Raw genomic sequence first — 20,971 nt, forward strand, 5'->3', positions numbered from 1 at the left:
GGGGCTTGTGCACTACCCGGAATTTTACCGTCCGGCAGTCCGGTTTTGAAAAATGAAAAATGCAACGTGTTCACGCACTGATTAAGCGCACCGATCTGAAGAAAGATTGACAAAAGCACAAGCCGATCATCGTTTTAAAATGCTAACTGACGTGCCGGACGGTAAAATTCCACGTAGTGCACAAACCTCCTTATAGAAGGTTTGCCAGCTTTATTTGTTGGTTTAAAATTCGCATTGGTAAAATGAAAAAAATAATTACACCATAAATTGAATGAGTAGAATTTTTGTAACCATTTTTGTGTGAAATGTTAAAATTCTGTTTTTGATTTTTGGCGGTATAAAATCAGAATAAATTTATATGAGGTGAACTGGAAATATAAGTTTTCTGTATATAAAGCAGGAAAATGTAAGAATTAGATTTTACTATATGTATGACTTTAGAAATGCTGGAAAATCAATAAGTTTGTGCATATTATAGGAAATAAGTAAGCAAATCATACATTATCATTTGCTTAAAATAATGTGTATATATAATAGAAATGGTGTTATACCATAATATTAAATAATTAATTTGCTGCATAACTTTTTCTGAAGTCCCATTTAATGAACAGTAAAAAATTCAATAAAAATTAAATGTAAACTGGAAAAAAACAAGATTTTTTCTCTTATTTTCCATTCACAAATTAACAACCTGACATGTTTCGTAAGAAATTCGTATTTTATATTGATAAAATACAAAAGCAGTGAATGAAACCAGTACATTATAAAAATGTATTTCTTTCTTTAACATAAAATTTCTTTAATTTGAAATTGAATATCTTTGAATGTTTTGCATGAAATTTACAAAAAAGATTGAAATTATCTGTATTTAAAATAGTGAGATTTACTGTACTCATCTTTTCAATTTCAAATTTCTCCAAAATAAGCACAAATTTACGGATGAAATTAGGGAAATGTTTGTAACAAAATAACATATGGTATCTAATGATGGGAATCTCCAAGACATTTTCAATAGCAAAAAATAATACTGCAGTTTCGTGAAGTTTTCATGTAGAGTTGGTGTTTTATTTTTATTGTGATTAAGTGAGTTAGAATAAAAATAAGAGTGTATATCAGAGAAGAATAAGTAGAATAAATGAAAAGCAGGGAATGTTTGGGTAAACATAACACGTGTAGAGAGTAAAGAACGGAGCAAAGAATAGAAACAAGGTAGAAGTATCGAGTGAAGGGATTTTAATAAACTCGAGGTGTTTATTAAAATTAAGACATATTATACTTAAAACTATCGTGTATTAAAAAAACATTTATAAAATAGTTAACACAATATTCCGAGTGCCAATATCATTGACTTTAGTTTCTATTCTTGACAATTACAATATTGTATATATATTTATAATATTGAAAACGAAAACATACTTTATATGCCGGATCGGGATAAAATTTTCATACACTTCACTGATAACACTTCGGGTTGAGAGAAATAGTCGGAGAAAGCTACACGAATATCGGTACTAGATTCAAATGTCAGTTTCATTAATTTATCACAATATCGCACGGCGACGATCACTAGTAACAAATAAAACTCGCTAATTTGATGCCGTCAAAACAAGAGTCTGTTCCTTTCAATAAATAAGCAATGAGTGTCGCGACTAATTGGTGGATCCTTCCTAAACTGTCTTCCGGCAATCACGAGGAGCTGCTGTTGTCTCCGTTGTCGTGGAAGCTGTTGCCGTTCACGGAGAACGGCGCCCCCAGCCCGTACAGGTGACCACTCGAGCTCTCGATGTTGTCGTCGAAGAATATCTCCTTGATCTTGAAGAAGGCCATCCCCGTGAGCAGCGAGTCGGAGCCGGCCTGGTGCTGCGGCCCCACGCGGCGCAACTCCAGCTGCTCCGCCACCTCTTGCAGACCCCCCTTCAGGTTCTTGCACAGCTTCATCAGATACTGCAAAATACACATAACAAGAAATTCATACATCTCTTCTGAGTTGTGCAACGATGGATTAAGTCTAATTAATGGTGGAGACTGACCGGAGCATTTTGTCGTAACATCGCTCGCGGCGAGCATGTTACATTACAAAGTTACGGCATTGCTAACTGACTGCGATCAGAGTTCATTTAGAACACAATTGCTCGCTTGTGGTCTTGTGCTCAGTGTGCCAAACCAAAAAATCTGAATTACAGTCTAGAAATTTGTATTAAATTTGTATAGAATCAATAACCCAAAATCTAGATGAATCTTTGCATTCGTAGTTAAAATGTCGGATGACGAAGACGTGATTCTTGGTTCTGTCATTTTAATAAATTACAGCTTACTCCAGATGAAGAAATAAAAAAGACGAAATGCTCCGGTCAGTCTCCACCGTCAGAGGTATGCAGTTTGACTGGAAGAAATATGCAGGTACTTCTTCCAGGTATCATGAGTAACTCGGTAAGTTCATTTTGGCAATTTATTCATTCTCAAATAGCATGGGGATTGTAAATGAGCTATTATAAAATAGTAAATTTTATAAAGGTTTAAAAAAATACACATATCCTTTTTATTAATATTTACACATGCCTCATAATCAGTGTTGCCATATATACAAATTTATCTGTATTGATACAGATTTTAGGCTGCCGTTACAGATGACAGATTTTACTCTTAGGTAGTACTTTTAGTTTTATACAGATTTTTGGAATTGGGCATAGTATATGATAAAACAGAAGAATGAAAATATGTATAGATTCGAGCATGATTAACATTTGATAATAAGTACTGAAGCGGAAGGATTATTACTATCAAAATAACTACAATGATCCATGCTACAAACTAAAAATAGAAAAGAATTCAAACAATTCAAACAGTCTAGAATTCTATATAGATTTCTAGACTGTTTGATTTCGATTTACAAGATGGACTGACGATATAAGAAGAATAGCGGGAGTGACCTGGATGCGGAAGGCGGAGGATCGAAGAGGATGGAGACTCGTGCGGGAGGCCTACGTTCAACAGTGGACGGACACAGGCTGATGACGATGATGATGATTCAGATTTTAGGTTTGGCATATGGCAACACTGCTCATAATGTCTCATTCACATGTCCAACAAAAAACTGACATTTGCTTGACGATTTATTTATTTCTTGAACAATGTCTAAATTAATGTTATATTTTTACTATTTAATATCGGAAAAGGAATTACATGAATAGTGTCGCCTTAATAGATTTTTCTACATGAAAAATATTATTGAAAATGCGGGGAAAAATGGCAAATAAGAAAAAAAATATATATTTGATGGTCCAAAAATAATAATTTTTATCTGAGAGATATTTTTGTACGAACATGTCACCAGTTAGTGACATTTTTAAACAAAAATACATTTAATAATAAAAACAAAAATACATATAATAATAAAAACAAAAATAAATGTAAATAAGTGTGGAAAGTAAAAGTTTGTACAAAATATACAGAAGAGAATTGCAACAGAAAAAAATGAGGAAAACTTTAAATTGGGCGTTGTTTATAAAGATTTCGGAGCAATTTGAAATTATACAATTATATTTTTACATATCGCTCACTCCTTTCAACAATGTCATAAATCAAAAATCATCAATTTTCAGAATGCCCAGAAAATGTACTATATCCCAGCAAAAGTGGCATATTTTTAACTTAATATTTACCCGCTACAAGACAGAAAGTGTTGTTTTTGCATTTTGAAGAAAAGGTATCGTTAAATTATATTTTAAAATATACTAAATATTTTTCAAATGGAGAAAAAACCTACAGGTTTTACCTAAAAAGATCTGTTACACAGTAAAAAGTTCAATAAGTGGCTTGATATTTATTTTTACTACATTTTATTATATTTTTTAACTTTAAAAATGATCCCCTGAATAATCAAGTTTTTTGAAATATGATGTTCTTGAAAGGAGTGAGCGATATATTACTTATTTCCCCACTTTTACACTTTTCTGAAGTTTACACTGTTCTTTGTCAGTCCTATTTAACTGAAAAATGAAGTTTAGCTGTACCTATTTATCATTGGATTATATTAAAAATGCTACACATGCTGGAACCGAAACACCATTTTTTTCAAGATTTGCATTGGAATATTATTAGATGCATCAGGTGGTATATTCGAGAATTAAGTTTAATGACTATTTTGGATGCTGAATGTGTAAGTGATCAGGACGTACCTTGACATCGTAAACGGTGGGGAAATATAGTCTCAGACTTTCAAAGAAGTCGCTCTCATCTTGCGGTAGATTCTGGTCTGTTAGGAGCTTCAGGAGGTAACCAAAATCATATCCCGAGTGAAAACTTAACCACTTTATGTTGTCCATCAGGACTATACCTGAAACACGCAATACACAGCACATTGAAACATAGTTTAAAACATTTATTACATTACATTATTTATTACAAACATTTATACAGGATGTCACGGGGAAAGACAAACAAAGATTAGAATAGACATTAGAATTATGTACACTTCCGTCTAGATCTATATTCAACAATGCTGGATTTCAGTGCACTGAGGAACTATTTGTATCAAGACTTCATTGATGTCCCGACATCTTCATGCCCTTATCCGCACCCGATTGTGCGATATGTGCACTGCGTCATATAAACACAGTGTTTTCTTGATCATTAACACATGAAGCAAATATGATCAGCCCTCCGGTACCAGTCCAGGGTGATATGAATAAAATCATTTATATTTATTTGACCCCCCCCTGGGAATCGAACCCGGGACCTCCAGTACGGTATCCGAGCGTGCTGACCATTACACTACGGAGGCGAACAACATATCCCAACATAGATCAAAAATTTAGAAGGGAATATGAACATCGGGGTATTTATAAGGTTTAAACCTGTCGTTATTGTTGCCTACAATGTGTTGACACTTGAAACATATATAACTTTTGTGTCGGGTTGTGGTCCAGTGGTTAGTGTCGCAGACTCTTGGGTCAGAGTTTCTCGGTTCGAACCCACTCTACCACCTAATTCTAATAACGATCCGCTAAGGCTCACAGAAATAGTATGAAATTGAAGTATTTTTGTAAATAATAAACCAACACAATAAAACACAAATATTACACTTAATTTTTTTTTAAATTAAAAATTGGGTAACACGGGTAAAAAGATGAATGTCATAGAGTGCATAAAGTGGTCCAGATAATCAGTCTAAGACAGCTAATCTATGCTTAAGGTAACAACAACATTTTGAATTACATGCAATGAAAAATTTAGTTGAAACTTGTTAATTCAGACATAGTTGATTGTAAGATATTGCTTTTTTGCAATAAGCTTGCCAATGTACGTTTATTCTGTACAAGAAATTATATTAAGAAATAAAATTAATGTGTTTTGATCTTAAACTGAATTTATGACATTATCTCGATAATATGACCCCTATCTGCACCCCAAAGTGTATAGGGCATTGGAACTGATCAACACAATGATGACTCAATAGTCAATTACATATATGAAAATGATTTAGACATCACTTCTAATCCTGTTCCTTAGATCTAAGAGTAGAATATTTATAACATATTTCAAATAAATATAAAAGTATAATGTATGGTGTATAAGTGAAGCTTGGAGTTAGCTAAAGAGGGATGAAAGTAGACTAAACGCAGTCAAAATGCGTTCTCCCAAACGAATGTGCAGTAAAACGATGTATGATAGTGGTGATGTAAGAAAAGAATGGAAGGCATTATCGATAACATTTAAAAGGTGTATTGTGATGGTTTAGGTTGTGAATCAAATGAGTGAAGAAAGAATAGTGAAATAAATTTACGAAGTGAATGTGATTGGCAACAGAAACTGAGGAAAATCGAGAAAAACTCGGCAAGTATTTTAAATACTTGAAAGTGGTGGTCAGGAGTTGGAATATTCGGCGGGTATGTATGAGGAAATGCATGAATGTGGAAGAGGTTAAGATTGGTGTGGCGTTCTGTTCTCTATCCCTATCCATGTTTGCCTCCAAAGTGTAATGGTCAGCACGCTCGGCTACCGTTCCGGAGGTCCCGGGTTCGATTCTCAGGGGGGGATCAAATAAATATAGGTGATTTTTTCACTCAAATATTTATTCAATATTACCCTGGACTGGTACCTGAAGTGGAGGGCTGATCACCTTTCCTTCATGTGTTAACAATCAAGATAACACTGCATATGATGCAGTGCCCTATGCACCATTGGGGTGCGGGTAAGGGTGTGATTCTGATTGATGTATGAGAAGATGCATGAATGTGGAAGAGATTAAGATTATTTGCAAAAATAGATTGGTGTGGCGTTCTGTTGTCTGTGCCTATCCATGTGGGATGAAGTGGCGTGATGGTTAGTTAGCTGGTAAGAGACTTACCAGAGGTCATGAGGAGTTCAGCAAACTCGAGAGGCTCGATGCCGTCCTCCTCGTGCTTTCTGAACTGCAGCCCTGAATTCTGGAGCAGGTCGATGGAGTCCTGCGCATACATGTCTTCTCTGGAAAATAACACAAGCGTTTATTAACACATTGATGTCGGGCAGTTTTTTCATCAACCCCGACCCTAATTAAACTCGAACAGTCTGCCGCCTGACCCTTAATATACTAATCACAGTAACCGCAAACCCAATTCCGATCAATTTTTTTGGCGTCCCTCGCGCTCTACCAAAAGTAAGCAAATAGAACGCTTTTTAGCGTTTCCCGCTCTAAGTAGGTAAAATACACTTTTAGCGTTTCCTGCAAACAATGTGTTAAGAGTAGAAAAAGTCCTAAGTATTATTTACTTTTATACATTAAAAAAAGTTACAATCTGAGATTTGAACAAGCTAAATTCAATAATAGCCCACCAGTGAAATTTAGTGCAAAACTCATGTATGTGAGCGTGAATCCTAGTATTTTTCTATCGAATACAGAGGCTAAACTCCGATAAAGTGCCACAAAGATTTTTCAAAAATGGATTTGCAACTTAGAACTTAGAAAATATAATCGGTGGGTGGATATTAGATATTCATTTGTGGGTGACATTTATTTGTTTCTATTTATCATTTCTAGGGAACTTAACTCCTGATGTATACTTACTGCAGGTTGAATTTAAAATTAAATTGCCACGTCGTGTATCCGGGAGGTGTTTTTCCATTCTCATCCATAAACGTAAGACCCAGTTGTATTATCCTCAGTAAATCTACATTGCATCTGGAAAAATACAAATAATAATACAATATTGAAGAAAGTTATACATGCACATATAGAACTGAACAGCATCTTTTCATAGTGAATACGATCTTTTTAGGACTATGTATATGGTGATACCAAATTAAAATAATATGAAAATTTAAACAGTTTTACAATATAAGTAAAAAAAAATCAACATAATTTTAAAATGAATTTGTTCATCATTAAATCACTATCAAGAAAAGTCGTCACCATACTTTTCCATTCTAACTAACTAACTAACCATCACGCCGCTTTCCCGCAGGGGTAGTTAGAGAGAATATAACGCCACACCACTCTGTCTTTGCAAACAATTTTTGCCTCTTCCACGTTCATGCATCTCCTCATACATACCCGACGATTATTACGACTCCTAACATGACCACTTTCAAGAATTTGGCATACCTGATCGTGCCATGTTTTTCACGGTCTTCCTCTGCTCCTTTTCCCAATTACATTCGCCTCATAAATTTGTTTTACCTTTCTTTCCTCACTCATTCGTTCCACATGTCCAAATTATCTCAACACACCTTTCTTAATTTTATCCATAATGCTTGTCACAGCTTTGCATTCCTTCCTTATTTCACTATTCGAACATCTATCATACATCGTTTTGTCGCACATTCCTCTGAGAGATCACATTTCGACAGCATTCAGTCTACTTTCATCCTTCTTTTGCCAACTCCATGTTTCACTTCGATACATTAGAGTTGGAACCGGGACTTTGTTGTGTACTGCCAGTTTAGCTTCCGCTGATAGGTTTTTATTAGCTAAAACTGATTTCAGTGCACCATTCACTGTTCCCAGCATTCTCTCTCCTTTCTATGTCTTATATAAATGATGATATTAGCAAACCTGAGGAGCTGATATTGGTAATCGGCAGTTGATCTGAACTCTCCGATTGGTCGCGCGACCACTCCAGGGAATTCAGTATCCATGGCAACCCAGTGGTACTTTTTCACCACCTAAAATACAAACGATATTATTATCCATAGCAATCATGTCCACATTAACACATTGTTTGGAGGAAACATTTAAAAAAGTATATTTTACATACTGTTGGTAGAGAGCGGGAGACGCTTATAAGTATTATATTTGCTTACTTTTAGTAGAGCACAAGACACGCAAAAAAATATTGTATAGATGGGAAATGGGTTTGGGGTTCTTGTGATTAGTATACTGAGGGGTCGGGCGGCAGACCGTCGAGTATAAATAGGGTCGGAGTTGATGAAAGAACCATCCAATAACAATGTGTTAACAGAGAATTATTATCACACATATTAACATAAAAAAGAGTTATCACCTGTCTTATCGTACGAAACTCCTCTTCCAAGTTATGCTTCCAGACATCTTTAATGCCGCACTCCTCATTGGAGGGAATGCTAGCACCAACCCCACTCGCGGAAGGCATTGTCTGAAAGTCACACAGGATCACATTTTTTTAAATGCAATTTTTATTGAGATTTGTAGGTCTCAACAGTCATATTTTTTAACATAATTGTTATTAAGATTTGTAGGTATCTCAACAGAGGCGAAGAATCTATTTTTTTATACCAAGGGAATATGAAAGTCTGAGCATCTTAGGGCTTACGACCTGGCAGAAGCTGGCATGAGCAATCACTTTGAACACTGTGAAACGTTCACCACTCTACCCATTACTGAATATTTACGTCAAATTAATTTTCAAAAGTTGTACATATGCAGTGTTTTAATGGAGTAAGCTCATTTGTATCTTCGACGGAACTGACAAATAGTGCTGCCATCTGTTGAGAACTTAGTGAAGTAAATAGCTTTCTCAAATTAAACATGGGTGAGAATTATTCCAAATTATTTCATACTAAGATAATGTCTGAAATAACATTTCAGTTTTCATACAGCTTTAAAAAAATATATAAATACATAATAAAATTATATTTTAAAACTATATTATACTATAAACTGCAACCTCTTTCTGCACATAAGAATTGTACAATGTTCCATATTTAAAATGTTTTTTATATGACATAGAAAGCTGGACTCGTGCCCGAGATACCACTAAGAAGAACGAAGCATTCTAAGTGTGGTGCTATAGAAGAATGCTTAAAACATCATGGGTTGAGAGAGTTAAAAACTGAGATGTTTAAGACAAATAGTAAAGAAAAAGAAGTTATAAGAACCTTTCCGATCATGAAATGCCCTTCAGGCAGGGAAGAGCTTTATATCCTGGCTTAGCTTGACAATTGCCAATTTTTATCGCGGAACAAATAAAAGTGTAAAGAAAAATAAATAAAAAAGGATTGTGAATTGCGCTTATTCTTGTTGAAAATTTTATTTGGCATAAGATATCAGGTTGCATTCATACAAATTTGAAGCACATGGGGAACAAAGCAACACCCATTTACTAGAAAAGTGTTTATTATGGAAGAGGGATTTGGTTAATCACTTTTTTGTAAAGACATTTCATTACAAGGTCAAACAAAAACAACAACAAAAGAAACTCAAGAATATCAACACACGTGTGAAACAATGTTTAAGCATAACACTCTTGTTCTATAAGCGTATATTATAGCTTGGCATACCTAAATGATGAGCACTGCAGAGGGTATCCGAACTTAGGTAAAAGGAGCAAATAACGCAGCCTGATAACGGAAAAAAGCTCTATTATCATCCCGATTAATTTAAACACTTGTCTCTTAATGCTTAAAAGCGTCTTTTATATACTGTTAACACACTATCTGTGGGAAGGGTAATTTTACCGTTTCACTCGGCTGGTGGTGTTGGGCGGAAAGGGTAATTTTACCTTTTCACTCCACTCATCGTAAATTGCGTGTAAATTATTTTTACTTACTTTTGGCAGGGCACAAAGACACCAAAAAATATTATACAGCTGAGAATTGGGTTTGCGGTTACTTATGATTAGTATACTGAGGGTCGGGCGGCAAACTTTCCGAGTAAAGTTAGGGTCGGGTTGATGAAAACACTGCCTGACAACGGTTTGTGTTAACAGTTGCATTATGGTGAAAAATTTATCCCCGCCGCAAATCACCACCAACAAGTCGAAATAAGACTCCTCGAACACAGCTCGGGTTAGTCAATAAAATCAAATATACTAATATATTTGGTTCCGGTAAATCACTACCAGCGAGTCGGAATACGATTTACCCGAGCAACACTCGGACTCGTCAATGCAATTCAACCTTCTTGCCTGAGTCACAATCGGGCTAGACTGGGAACTGGATAATGGGATGAAGAAAATGACGATTTTAAAAATATACTCATTGCTAGCTTTAAAAAGTAATGAAACTTGGCTCAAGTTTTTAATGCATACTATTAAAATTCATATTGAAACATGTGTATAATTTCATTGCAAACTACAAGGTGAAGTCGTAAAGTCTTGTATATTGAAGGTCTTGTTATCTATCAGATTATATTTTATCTACTGTTGTAAAGAACCTTTATTGGTCAATAACATATAACAATGTTGATATTGAAAATAAATCTCCTCGCTCAAGGCGTGAGTTTACTAGGGATGTGACTAAAAGGTAACTGATATTTTTTAGTTGCCCGATTGAGATGATATTTGTTACTTTTTCTCAGTTAGGAGCTAGAAATATGCACCACAATGAAAACTGCCCGTTGATTGGCAGAATTAGCTTAAAGTGATTAAACCCAAAAACCAAATGACTTATTTTGGCTCTTAGCACTGGAGTGCCGCCATAGAGGCGGCATGCATTGTTTCCCATACTACTTGAATGCCGTCGCTATGGCGCCAAGAAAATAAAGTCTTAATGCTCAATATTTTTAATACATTGGTTTTTTAATAACTTACTAACAATGGTTTAATACATTGGTTTGTCCGCATCCGTAATATAATGGTCAGCACACTCGGCTATTGTACTGGAGGTCCCGGGTTCGATTCCCAGAGGGAGGTCAAATAAATATATGTAGGTGATTTTTTCCCTACAATATTTATTCAATATTACCCTCAACTGGTACTTGAAACGAAGGGCTAATCACCTTTCCTTCATGTGTTATCAATCAAGATAATACTGTTCATATGGTGTAGTGCCCTATGCACCATTGGGTGCGGAAAAAGATTAGAAGAAGGTTTTTAAACTTTCTGTATAATTAAACCTGAATCATTTAGTTGGGTCCAATTAAATAGCATTTAGTGTCGGAATTTGACTGAGTTTAAGAAAAAAATTAATAGGTTATCTCTGGAGTTTACTTGCGTCATAGAAGAACTACGAAACAAGATTTTCAATTGCTAATAAGCATTTATCGCACCTCGATATAGCTGTTATTGTTGAAACAGACAAATTGTGATGTTACAATTAATGTAGGATTTATGAAAAATTATAATTAAAAAAAAAAAATCTGATGTTAAAATCTACGATGTTATTTTCGTTAAAGCTTTATGTTTAAATAATACTATTTTTTAGATAAAAGCGAATTCAGAGGTACACCAAAAATGCAGGACGAAAAAAAACTAAATATACTAAGAAATACATAAGTATATGCATTTTTCATTAGAATTACTGTAAAATGATTTTAAGCATACAGAAACCAATATGCATTGAGTTAAGTGCAGCTGGTGCTTTATTATATTTGTCAAACAATGACTGCAAACACGAGATAAGAAATATAATTTTACTACACTTAATTTACACATTCCTGAACTGCGCTGATATTGCTGAGTGTGCACAATGCAACTATAGCAAAACCAGGTTATGATGTCACCTAAAGAACTAAGACATTTTTATTATTAAATTATCATAAAATTTATTGCTATCGACTGATATCATAATTTGTATGCAATTATTATAAAAATATACTATCACATTAAATTTCTTTCATGAAGAAAAATATTTTAAAAAATCATGGTTCCAAACCTCTGCCTGTTTTTTTAATGACAGAATTTTGTCTAGCATCTCTCACACCAGTCTTACATTTTTTCTTTACCAAACTGTTGGTAAAGATAAAAGCCGGTAGCTGGTCAAATAAACAAAAGTAAAAAAGCCACTTAGTAGATTTATGTTTTCTTATACGAAATGTAGCTCCAGTAAAAAACACAAATATTATCAAATATGTAAATAATAATAAAAAACACACACACACATGTACTGATACATGGTAAATTTTCAAATGCGTACTATTTGTGTAAGGTGCATTTGAAAATTTCGCTATACTGTACATATATTAACTTATTATTTGCGGGAAAGGCTTAAAAGCGTCTTTTACATACTGTAAGTATGGAGCGGGAGGAGACTCTTATAAGCATCCTATTACTTACTTTTGGTAGAGCGCAAGAGATAATAATAATAATAATTTTGGATGATTTACATCGCGCCATTTTCGTAGAAAACTGCCTCAAGGGCGTTTGATGCTAAAAAACATTGTACTGATCGGAATTGGGGTTGCGGTTACTTGTGATTAGTATACTGAGGGCCAGTAGGTACACTGTCCGAGTATAATTTGTGTCGGGGTTTATGAAAAAACTGCCCGACGACAATGTGTTAACATGTTGCTGTCTGGACACATATAAAAACGTTTTTTTCTTAATTGTGCGTAGGAAAGGGTCACGTATAATAAAGTATTTTTTTCCGAATCGTCCTGTTAGTTGTTTGCGGGGCATAATGATGAATGAGCATTTGAATGCCATAGAATCGGTAAACTGGTAGATTTTGCATGAAAATAATGATATAGCAATGTTCATGGACTAGATCCAAGAATATTAACCACATCATTCTTCCGGAAGAGCATAGCTTGCGAGAAAAATGCCCAGTGCTTTGCGACTACATGCATACAAGTGTGAAAATATGTATATAAATATTTGTATAATTAGGTGTGGTAGTGCTGTACCAAAAAAGTACAAATAATATTTTTTTTAAACTAGTATTAATTGGTAAATAATAATAAAGGACCCATTCTTGTAGTATATTATTTCACATTATTGAATAATTAAAAACATTGTGTATTTCACCCAAGATGTTCGGTTATTACTTTGAAAAAACATTCCCTAAATATATAATACAAGTATGACAAACACTAAATTTCTTATACTGCATATTAAAAACTTATTTTCGGAGGACAATCGGAATTAATTCAAGTGCAATCCGTAACTTCTAAAAATGAAGAAATTTGCAGAACGGTGGTAATACGAATTCACTTCAAAACTATTCACAATCATGGCTAACCATCCGTTATCGACACAACTCAAATTTCAGAAAAATGTAATGTGGCATTAGTCAAATCTATTTGGGATATACGGGTTGTACGTCTTGCATATTGCATGGCAGCGAGGGTTAAGATAGTAAATTAAATTAAATTTATTTAGGTTAGTACCAGGGTATTATTAGATGAGAGTTGTGTTAGCAATATAACCAATGACGAATGAGGGAATTCTGAAGAGCATTATAAAGTCATTTTTCGACAATATGACCAAGTATACACACAGTATTAGGTTTCATGCTAATATAAATTTGAATGTATTATGTAGTTGGTTGCCCCCAAAACTGGTGATGTATCGAAGTAAGCATGACGTTATTGCTAAGTTGCCTCATAGCAGAGTCATACTGTATTTGATAAATTGGTGCAATGAACTGCATGCCTCGCGTTTGCGACCAACATTTGGGGAAGCGGGATGCTGAGCCGGCGGTAAAGTGGATTATGCGGAATGGTGGCTGTGGCGTCATGCAGCCCGCGCAGCCCGCACTCGCAGTCGGGTGGATGGGGAGGAAGAGACGTGTTTACCTGCCGAAAGGTATCGTGAGGGTCCTGGCCTTCTAGCAGCGCGGCTCCCCACTTGGAGCCGGGGGAGCCCGACAGAGAGCCCCGAAGCCCCCCGAGCTCCGACACTTTGTCGATATTTGCTTGCAATATCGCGTGGTCAGCGATGTCAAAATCGGATTTAATCTTCATTGGTTATGTTTCGAAACTGAAAGGACGGCACAGAATGCAATTCTTTGAATTAATCGACCGTGGCTACATATAAAGACATCTCAGCATCTACACTATATTCGCAAAGTCAAAGGGTAATACATAAATAAATGAATTTAGAGATCCGCATGATTTCACAATATACTACAAGAATGATTTGGGAGGGAAATGTCAATGGCGATATTTACAGCGAAAATGAAATGCATTACACGATTTTACGATATATTTGGGTTAAATAAAATTTATACGCACTCATGTTTTGTAAAAGGGCGACATCAAACAGTATTTAGGCAGACACGGAACAAACAACATAAACAAGACGCCGCAGCACGATCGCCATCTTGTTACTTGTGGTTACCACAGACTAACTATTTTATATAAAGACCGCCAACTACCTCGATTTTTTATGGCTGGAAGTGATATTCGCCAGCGGCCGGAAGTGACGTAAACGGCTAGAAGTACTAAGCTCCCGGCTGGGCGTGACTTCGCCGCGGCTGAATGTCAAATCCACCCGCCGAAATATTTATCATTCATTTTTCAGGTTAAATGGTATTTATATTGAAATTTGTTGTAAAACATATTTTCAAAATTATAATATTAATATTACAAAGAAGATATTTCACTATCTAAATTTATTTATTTCAGTGTAAACAAAAATAGAAAGGTCACGGCTAAAACGCGACATTTATAAAAAGAGTTCAGGCGATTAATAATGGTTACTCAACTCAGCCTTACAATGGTAAATGGTAATGGTAATGGTGGTTTTGAAATTATTATCTCAAACTATGTATAAATAAAAGGCTTTTCAACAAAAACAAAAACGATAGAATTTTCAAATTACTATATTTTATTTAAAATTCTAGAAAATACAATATTTTAAAAGGGCGGAAGGAGTGCCCACCACTTTCTGAAGTTATGTTTCTTAACGGGGGTGCCAGCGCCCCTTTGTGGGCGTTTTGGAAGTCTGGCTAGGCGTTTTTAAATTTTTTGCATTTGGGGGGTGCTGCAGAAGTTCAAGGGAGCGTTGTGTTAAGTAAAAAAAACTACACTTTCATACGCAAAATTTAACTTTAACTTTGGCATAATACTCAATATTATGAAGTTCTTCATAGACGGATTTCTATTTTTCTATCGATAATTGTCTATAACCATAGTCTGTCCATATTTATTTGAAATATTTGAACAACTTGTTGGTATCTCGTATTTTTCGTTCCCGTTTTGGTGTTTTTGTTAGTGTATTAGTGTGTCTCGTCATTTTCTGGTCGTTTTTTGAACAATCTGACGTTTACGAGTCGACCCCCCCTGGTGGTTACTTCGGGTTACTTGTTACATGACGTTAGCTGCGTCCGCGCGTTGTCGCCGTGAGACGAACTGTTCGAACGAGTCGATTCAATCAAACGAGTCGTGAAAGAACCGGTTTGGATAGGTAGTTTGGATTTTACAGAAAGCTTCTACTTATATTAGACTCATTTTGGGTTTTGGATTCACAAAATAAATGAGACAACTTGCAGCTTAAAAAGTCTCTCTTTAATTTTAATCTGTCGAAAAATCCACATCTTTGATTATTTATTCATTTGCCAAGATTTAAGATTGATATAGGTTGTGAATCGTTAAAATAACGATCCGGATTGGATAGAATATAACGGCTCACAAAAAGATTCGCATCTCTCTTGGATATTTCTCGCTTGTCGCAGTGCAATGCGGAACATACTAGCGCCGCTAATGGACTGTTATCCGAACTACTTAGTATTTTCCCTCGAATTCGAATATTATTATCACGATGATATGTAATTGACAAATAGTTTTGTAAAAATCCGAAGATGCCTCTAGTCAGCCAAAAAAAGTCGCATTATGTTTGAATAATCATTTTACATTTACTACTCGGATAGAATAATATCTTCACTGTTATGTAAGATTAATTAAATTGTCCTAAATATATGCCTCCACGTGGAAACTATCCCAAGTCCTTAGAACAAAGACTTAAAAATTGCCGTCTAATCAGACTATTGTCATATTGGCATACAAAGTCGTGAGTAAAATTCGCATTCCAAACGAATAAGATAATAGTCGTTTCACACTTCGTTCCACTGCAAACAAAGGTAAAGTAAAGTATAAACGTTAACGTGATTTAACTGTTTCGCAACCAGTGAACTTAATTTGACTAGCGTGCCTTTGATGTTGCGGATCCGACGGCATGGAATGCTCCTCCTCCAGAAGTTAAAAACAGTGAGAGTGTGATGATGTTTTGAATTTAACCAAAAACGTTTATCGAATCATTTCAATAATTTAATCTCAAGCATAATTCAATCACAGCAAAATGCCCCTGAGTAGTATTTTACTCAAATCTCAGTTTAAAAAAATATTTATGTACCATATAATTATTACTTATACAATAAACTATCAGCATTAGTATATCAAAATACAGTAAGGCTTAGTTTAACATTCAGTTTTCAAGTAATTTCTAAGGGTGGTGACTGACAGGAGCATTTCGTCGTAACTTAACGTCGTAACATCGCTCGCGGCGAGCATCAGAGAGCATCCGAATCTATGGATGGAGCGCTAGGCTCGCTGTACTGACTATATGAATGCTCGCATCGTAACGTGTTACGTTACGACGAGATGGCTCCTGTCAGTCACCACCCTGAAGATACCTCCGATGTGCAAAAGAGGAACATATGAAAAAATCACATATATTTATTTTGACCTTCCCTGGGAATCGAACCCGGGACCTCCAGCACGGTAGCCAAACGTGGTGACAACTATACTACGAAGGGGTTACGTTGAAAGGGTTAAGGTGAAGACTGACTGTCGTAACGTAACACGTTACGATGCGAGCATTCGTATAGTCAGTACAGCGAGCCGAGCGCTCCATCCAAAGTTTCGGATACTCGGTGATGCTCGCCGCGAGCTATGTTACGACGTTATGTTACGACGAAATGCTCCGGTCAGTCTCCACCTTTTCCTATTGTATTGAAAAAAATCAATTTAAAACATTAATACAGAAAATCGGTTTGTTGAATACTTTATGAATTACTTTTTTTTATTCGGAAATTTCGTCTCTTCAATTCAATTCTAACTTTATTGATTACGTATTACAATGTAAAATTAACTTATAGCATTGATTTGATAGTTTGGAAATGTTCCAGAGTTCGATTTCAATCAAAAGAGAAGGCTATTAGGCTTACCCCATCCCTAGTATAATACGAAAAAAGAAGATTAATTATTTATTCAATCGAAAATGGCCATATTGTTATACATTAACAATGAAAAACTTATTGAGCGAAAACCAACCAAAAATAGAACCGAACGGAATTATACGTACTTTGTATACATGATTAATTTCAATAACCACAAAAGATTCATCATAGATCATTACAATTAATATAATAATTCAAAAACACTTGTTTTATACCACTTGAATGTTTTTATGACTACTAGTTTCGGAAGCTAAGCTTCCATCCTTAGGTCTAAATGTAAGCTAAAACATAATTAAAAATAAACTGTTCTATAAATAAGGAGAGGGGGGGGGTTAGTCAAGGGGGCGGAGTCAGAAAATAAAGGAAAAATGGAAAGCAAATGTGAAGAATTTTGAAACAATATATCATTTATTAAATTATTATTAAAATTGAGGTTTTTTTGAATTTCTATATTTTCTAAATAATTCATAATTTGGCCTTTATGTGGTACAAGGTGTAATAATTTTAGTTTATGAGAGTGGAATGAGTGATTTGTATCTATAGTAGTGATTGAAACTAGTAGTCATAAATAAATATACTCAAGTGGTATAAAAACAAGTGTTTTCATTAATAATTTTAACATGTCTTACCACAAAGTAAATGCCGAAACAATAAATAAAATATAAGAATTCATATGATTAACTAACTAATTAACCACGCCGCTTCCCCACAGGAGTAGGTATAGGGAATAGAACGCCACACTAACCCGTCTTTGCAAACATTATTCAAGTTCATGCATCTCCTCATACATACCCGCCGATAATTTCGATTCCTAGCCTGACCGCTTTCAAGTATTCGACATACCTGATCCTGCTTGAAGTTTTTCTCGATCTTCCTTCGCTACTTTTTCCAACTATTATACATTCGTAAAAATAATGTTTGATCTGCAAAATAATCTAAAATGTAAATAATTTATTGATTTACCAGTTTACACGTTATACAAATACGTAAGATAATTTTTTTTCTCATATAAGTACAAATGTTTAGTCATAAATTAATTTCTTTTATATATATTTTTAGTCATAAATTAAACCCTGAAGAGGGCAATAGGTTGTTGCCGAAACAACTTAGTTATTAATAAAAATGTGTGTGGATCAAAAAACAAAGTCTTTTTATTTCTCAAAATAATATATCACTATGATCCACAAAGTTACTGCTTTCAATATACATTATTAAAAAAAAATATATACATCCGCTTCATAAATTTGTTTTGCTGTCCTTTCCTCACTCATTCGTTCCACATGTCCAAACTATCTCAATACCTTTCTTGACAAAAAAGAGGAGTTCAGAGTAAAGAATATCACTGATATATAGAGAAAAAAATGGATGGCAAATAATGGTTAAGAAAAGATTAAAAAAATCAACTTCTACGCATTTGCGATTGCATACTCGAACTTTTATTAAGCGTGTGTAAGTTTAAGTATTATTTTAATATTTTTTCCACAAACAAAATATGTATTAGTTGACCTTGTTTGCTTGCATTACGTTAATAAATGTCACCATTGAAAGTGGTGTATTAAATTTCGGCGAAAATTATCTTTTTACACGAGTTTATAAACAATTAACATTTGGAAAAATAAATAAAATTAAGATCCTGATGATCGTTATAATCTACAGAGTATAGATTCTCACTCTGACTGTTAAAATAATCATGAAAGCCCTGAAAAAATCCTTAAACTGTAAAAAAATCAATGAAAATCTCCACCACCTGTCGACAAAAATTGTTCCTAAAATTGTCTGATGAAATATCTCTCACTTTTTAGCAAAATAACTTTTGGTTTTAGAACCTAGAAATATTTTTTTCGGGGGCTAAGGTTTTGTTTGGTCGACAATGTAAAGTTAATGGGATTTTTTGGATAAAATGTCCCTCCGGAGTCACGCGAAAATGTTACATACAGCCTATACACCGATACCGGCATGTGTGCAAGGAAATGATTTCCTGAAAGAGGGATTCCCCCATTCCAGTCATCAAATATTAATCCTAAAAATAATGTTTGATCGGCAAAATAATCTTAAATCTTAATAATTTATTAATTCACCGGTTTACAGGTTATACAAATACATTAGATATTTTTTTTCTCAGCAAACATTACGAAATATGAAACAATACTGTTTCCTGCTAAAATTTAGAATAAAACAGCTGTTTTTGGATCGTTAGTGTCACAACTATGGAAATATTGTTTGAAATGACATCTGCTGAATTGTAATAGCCAATCGCGAAATTCCCTTATTAGCATTGAAAAGTCAGTCAATAAGAAATAATTTGTAGAATAAACGATAAATAAGAATATTAGCATGGAAAAAAGTATCATCTTCATCGCATTGTACCGATCGCTAAAAGTTTTCAACCACTGTCATTTTGACTTTTTATGCAGCCGCTCCCAGTGATTACAATAGAGTGCTACAATAAACCACATTCAAGTTTTTAAACCTTAGTAAATGGTACGATGTTTGAAAATTATGTGGAATTCATCGAAAGACATGTTATCATACAATAGATTTGAAGAAAGAGCGGTATTTACCAAGTAAAACTAAATCAAAAGCATGGTAAACGTCTTTATCCTTTGCTGCGTTTACATTCGACATTGTCTTGTAATATAATACTATTATCTCATATTTTTCTCCCTTCATAGATTTTTTTGTTATTCAGTGTGCATCTTTTTGTCCAAAGCTAAACTTTTTACAAAAGCTAAACTTTTTACTTTTTAGCCAAATTACCAGAAAGTGGTGGCTATGAAGAGTTTACAAAATATTACAGGTTAAGAAAGTTCGATGCAAATATGTTTTATAATGTACGGGTTAAGATAAAGAAGTTATTGGAAATGAAAAAAAACTTGATTTAAAAAAAAAGATATTTAAATAAAATAATCAGGTGTTGCACATTTTCAGATACACGGGCACCCAATTGTTATTACAAAAAACTCAATTAAACTAAGATAAAGTAAAAACTTTATTTTTTTGCCAAATATGTTTTATTTTACTAGTGAACGGGTTTTGTCGTCATCATCAGTAATCTGAAGTCAGTATCTACGAATTCCAGTTACGGGTCAGATAAAATATTATAAAATAAGGAAAAAACTACATATGTATGTAGTTGTTATTTTATTTTTTAAATTCAGTTCCACCAAAAATGTTAGTACAAAACATAAATCAATAAAAGTAGAAAGATATTTTCACAGTTTCGCTAATTTCGAAAAAAAAACACATTTAAAATTGTACATATGTATGTACCTACATTGTAAATGCTGAGTTCAGAAAATTGAGTAGTATGGTAGTCAATAATTGGTAGAATTGGTGAATGTTACACGTGTAAAGTGATCACTAAAACCAGTCTATGATGGTTGTAAGCCCTGTGAATGCCCAAACTTCTATGTTCTTCTACATCTATGTTAAGATGTCAAAAATTGTAAAAACACAGTTTGTAGAATTTTTTTGAAAGAAACAGTATTGCGCTGAGTGTGGAAATTGAAAGCGATTTCCGCGCTTCCTGAACAAGGTGGGTTCTGTGATTTTCGCCCGACCATAAAGTTTGCATTGGTGCACAATCTATCCGGTGTCACTAAACGGCGCCTGGCTTACTGCCTACCTAGTACGAGTATACCGACGTGTGTCAGCGGCCGCCGCGACGCTCAGTTCG

At 34.5% G+C, this 20,971-nt stretch overlaps 1 protein-coding gene across 2 annotated transcripts; it reads right to left on the bottom strand.

The window, feature by feature from the left end:
* Positions 1 to 1,033: 1,033 nt before the first annotated feature.
* Pop2 (CCR4-NOT transcription complex subunit Pop2) lies at positions 1,034 to 14,450 on the bottom strand. 2 transcript variants are annotated; one of them, XM_088277743.1, is made up of 8 exons: positions 14,351 to 14,450; positions 13,913 to 14,096; positions 8,484 to 8,594; positions 8,036 to 8,145; positions 7,049 to 7,162; positions 6,350 to 6,468; positions 4,179 to 4,336; positions 1,034 to 1,944 (listed from the first exon to the last, which is right to left on the bottom strand). In XM_088277743.1, exons 2-8 carry the CDS (start codon positions 14,078 to 14,080, stop codon positions 1,687 to 1,689), a joined length of 1,038 nt encoding a protein of 345 aa, XP_088133869.1. In that variant the 5' UTR covers positions 14,081 to 14,096; positions 14,351 to 14,450; the 3' UTR covers positions 1,034 to 1,686. The 2 variants fall into 2 exon arrangements, with proteins under 2 accessions (XP_088133869.1, XP_088133870.1); XM_088277744.1 differs by lacking the exon at positions 13,913 to 14,096.
* Positions 14,451 to 20,971: the final 6,521 nt, after the last annotated feature.

This window comes from Brachycentrus maculatus, unplaced genomic scaffold (assembly GCF_059751285.1).
Source record: "Brachycentrus maculatus isolate JH-2025_06_01 unplaced genomic scaffold, ASM5975128v1 h1tg000049l, whole genome shotgun sequence".
In the NCBI taxonomy this organism is placed as follows: domain Eukaryota; kingdom Metazoa; phylum Arthropoda; class Insecta; order Trichoptera; family Brachycentridae; genus Brachycentrus; species Brachycentrus maculatus.

Coding starts and splice junctions, on each gene's coding strand:
- Pop2 (XM_088277743.1), bottom strand. CDS start 14,080: ATGAAGATTAAATCCGATTTTGACATCGCTGACCACGCGATATTGCAA. Junction 8,595..13,912: donor CTCACGATACCTTTCGGCAG/GTAAACACGTCT, acceptor TGTGACTTTCAG/ACAATGCCTTCCGCGAGTGG. Junction 7,163..8,035: donor TACCAATATCAGCTCCTCAG/GTTTGCTAATAT, acceptor GTATTTTTCCAG/ATGCAATGTAGATTTACTGA.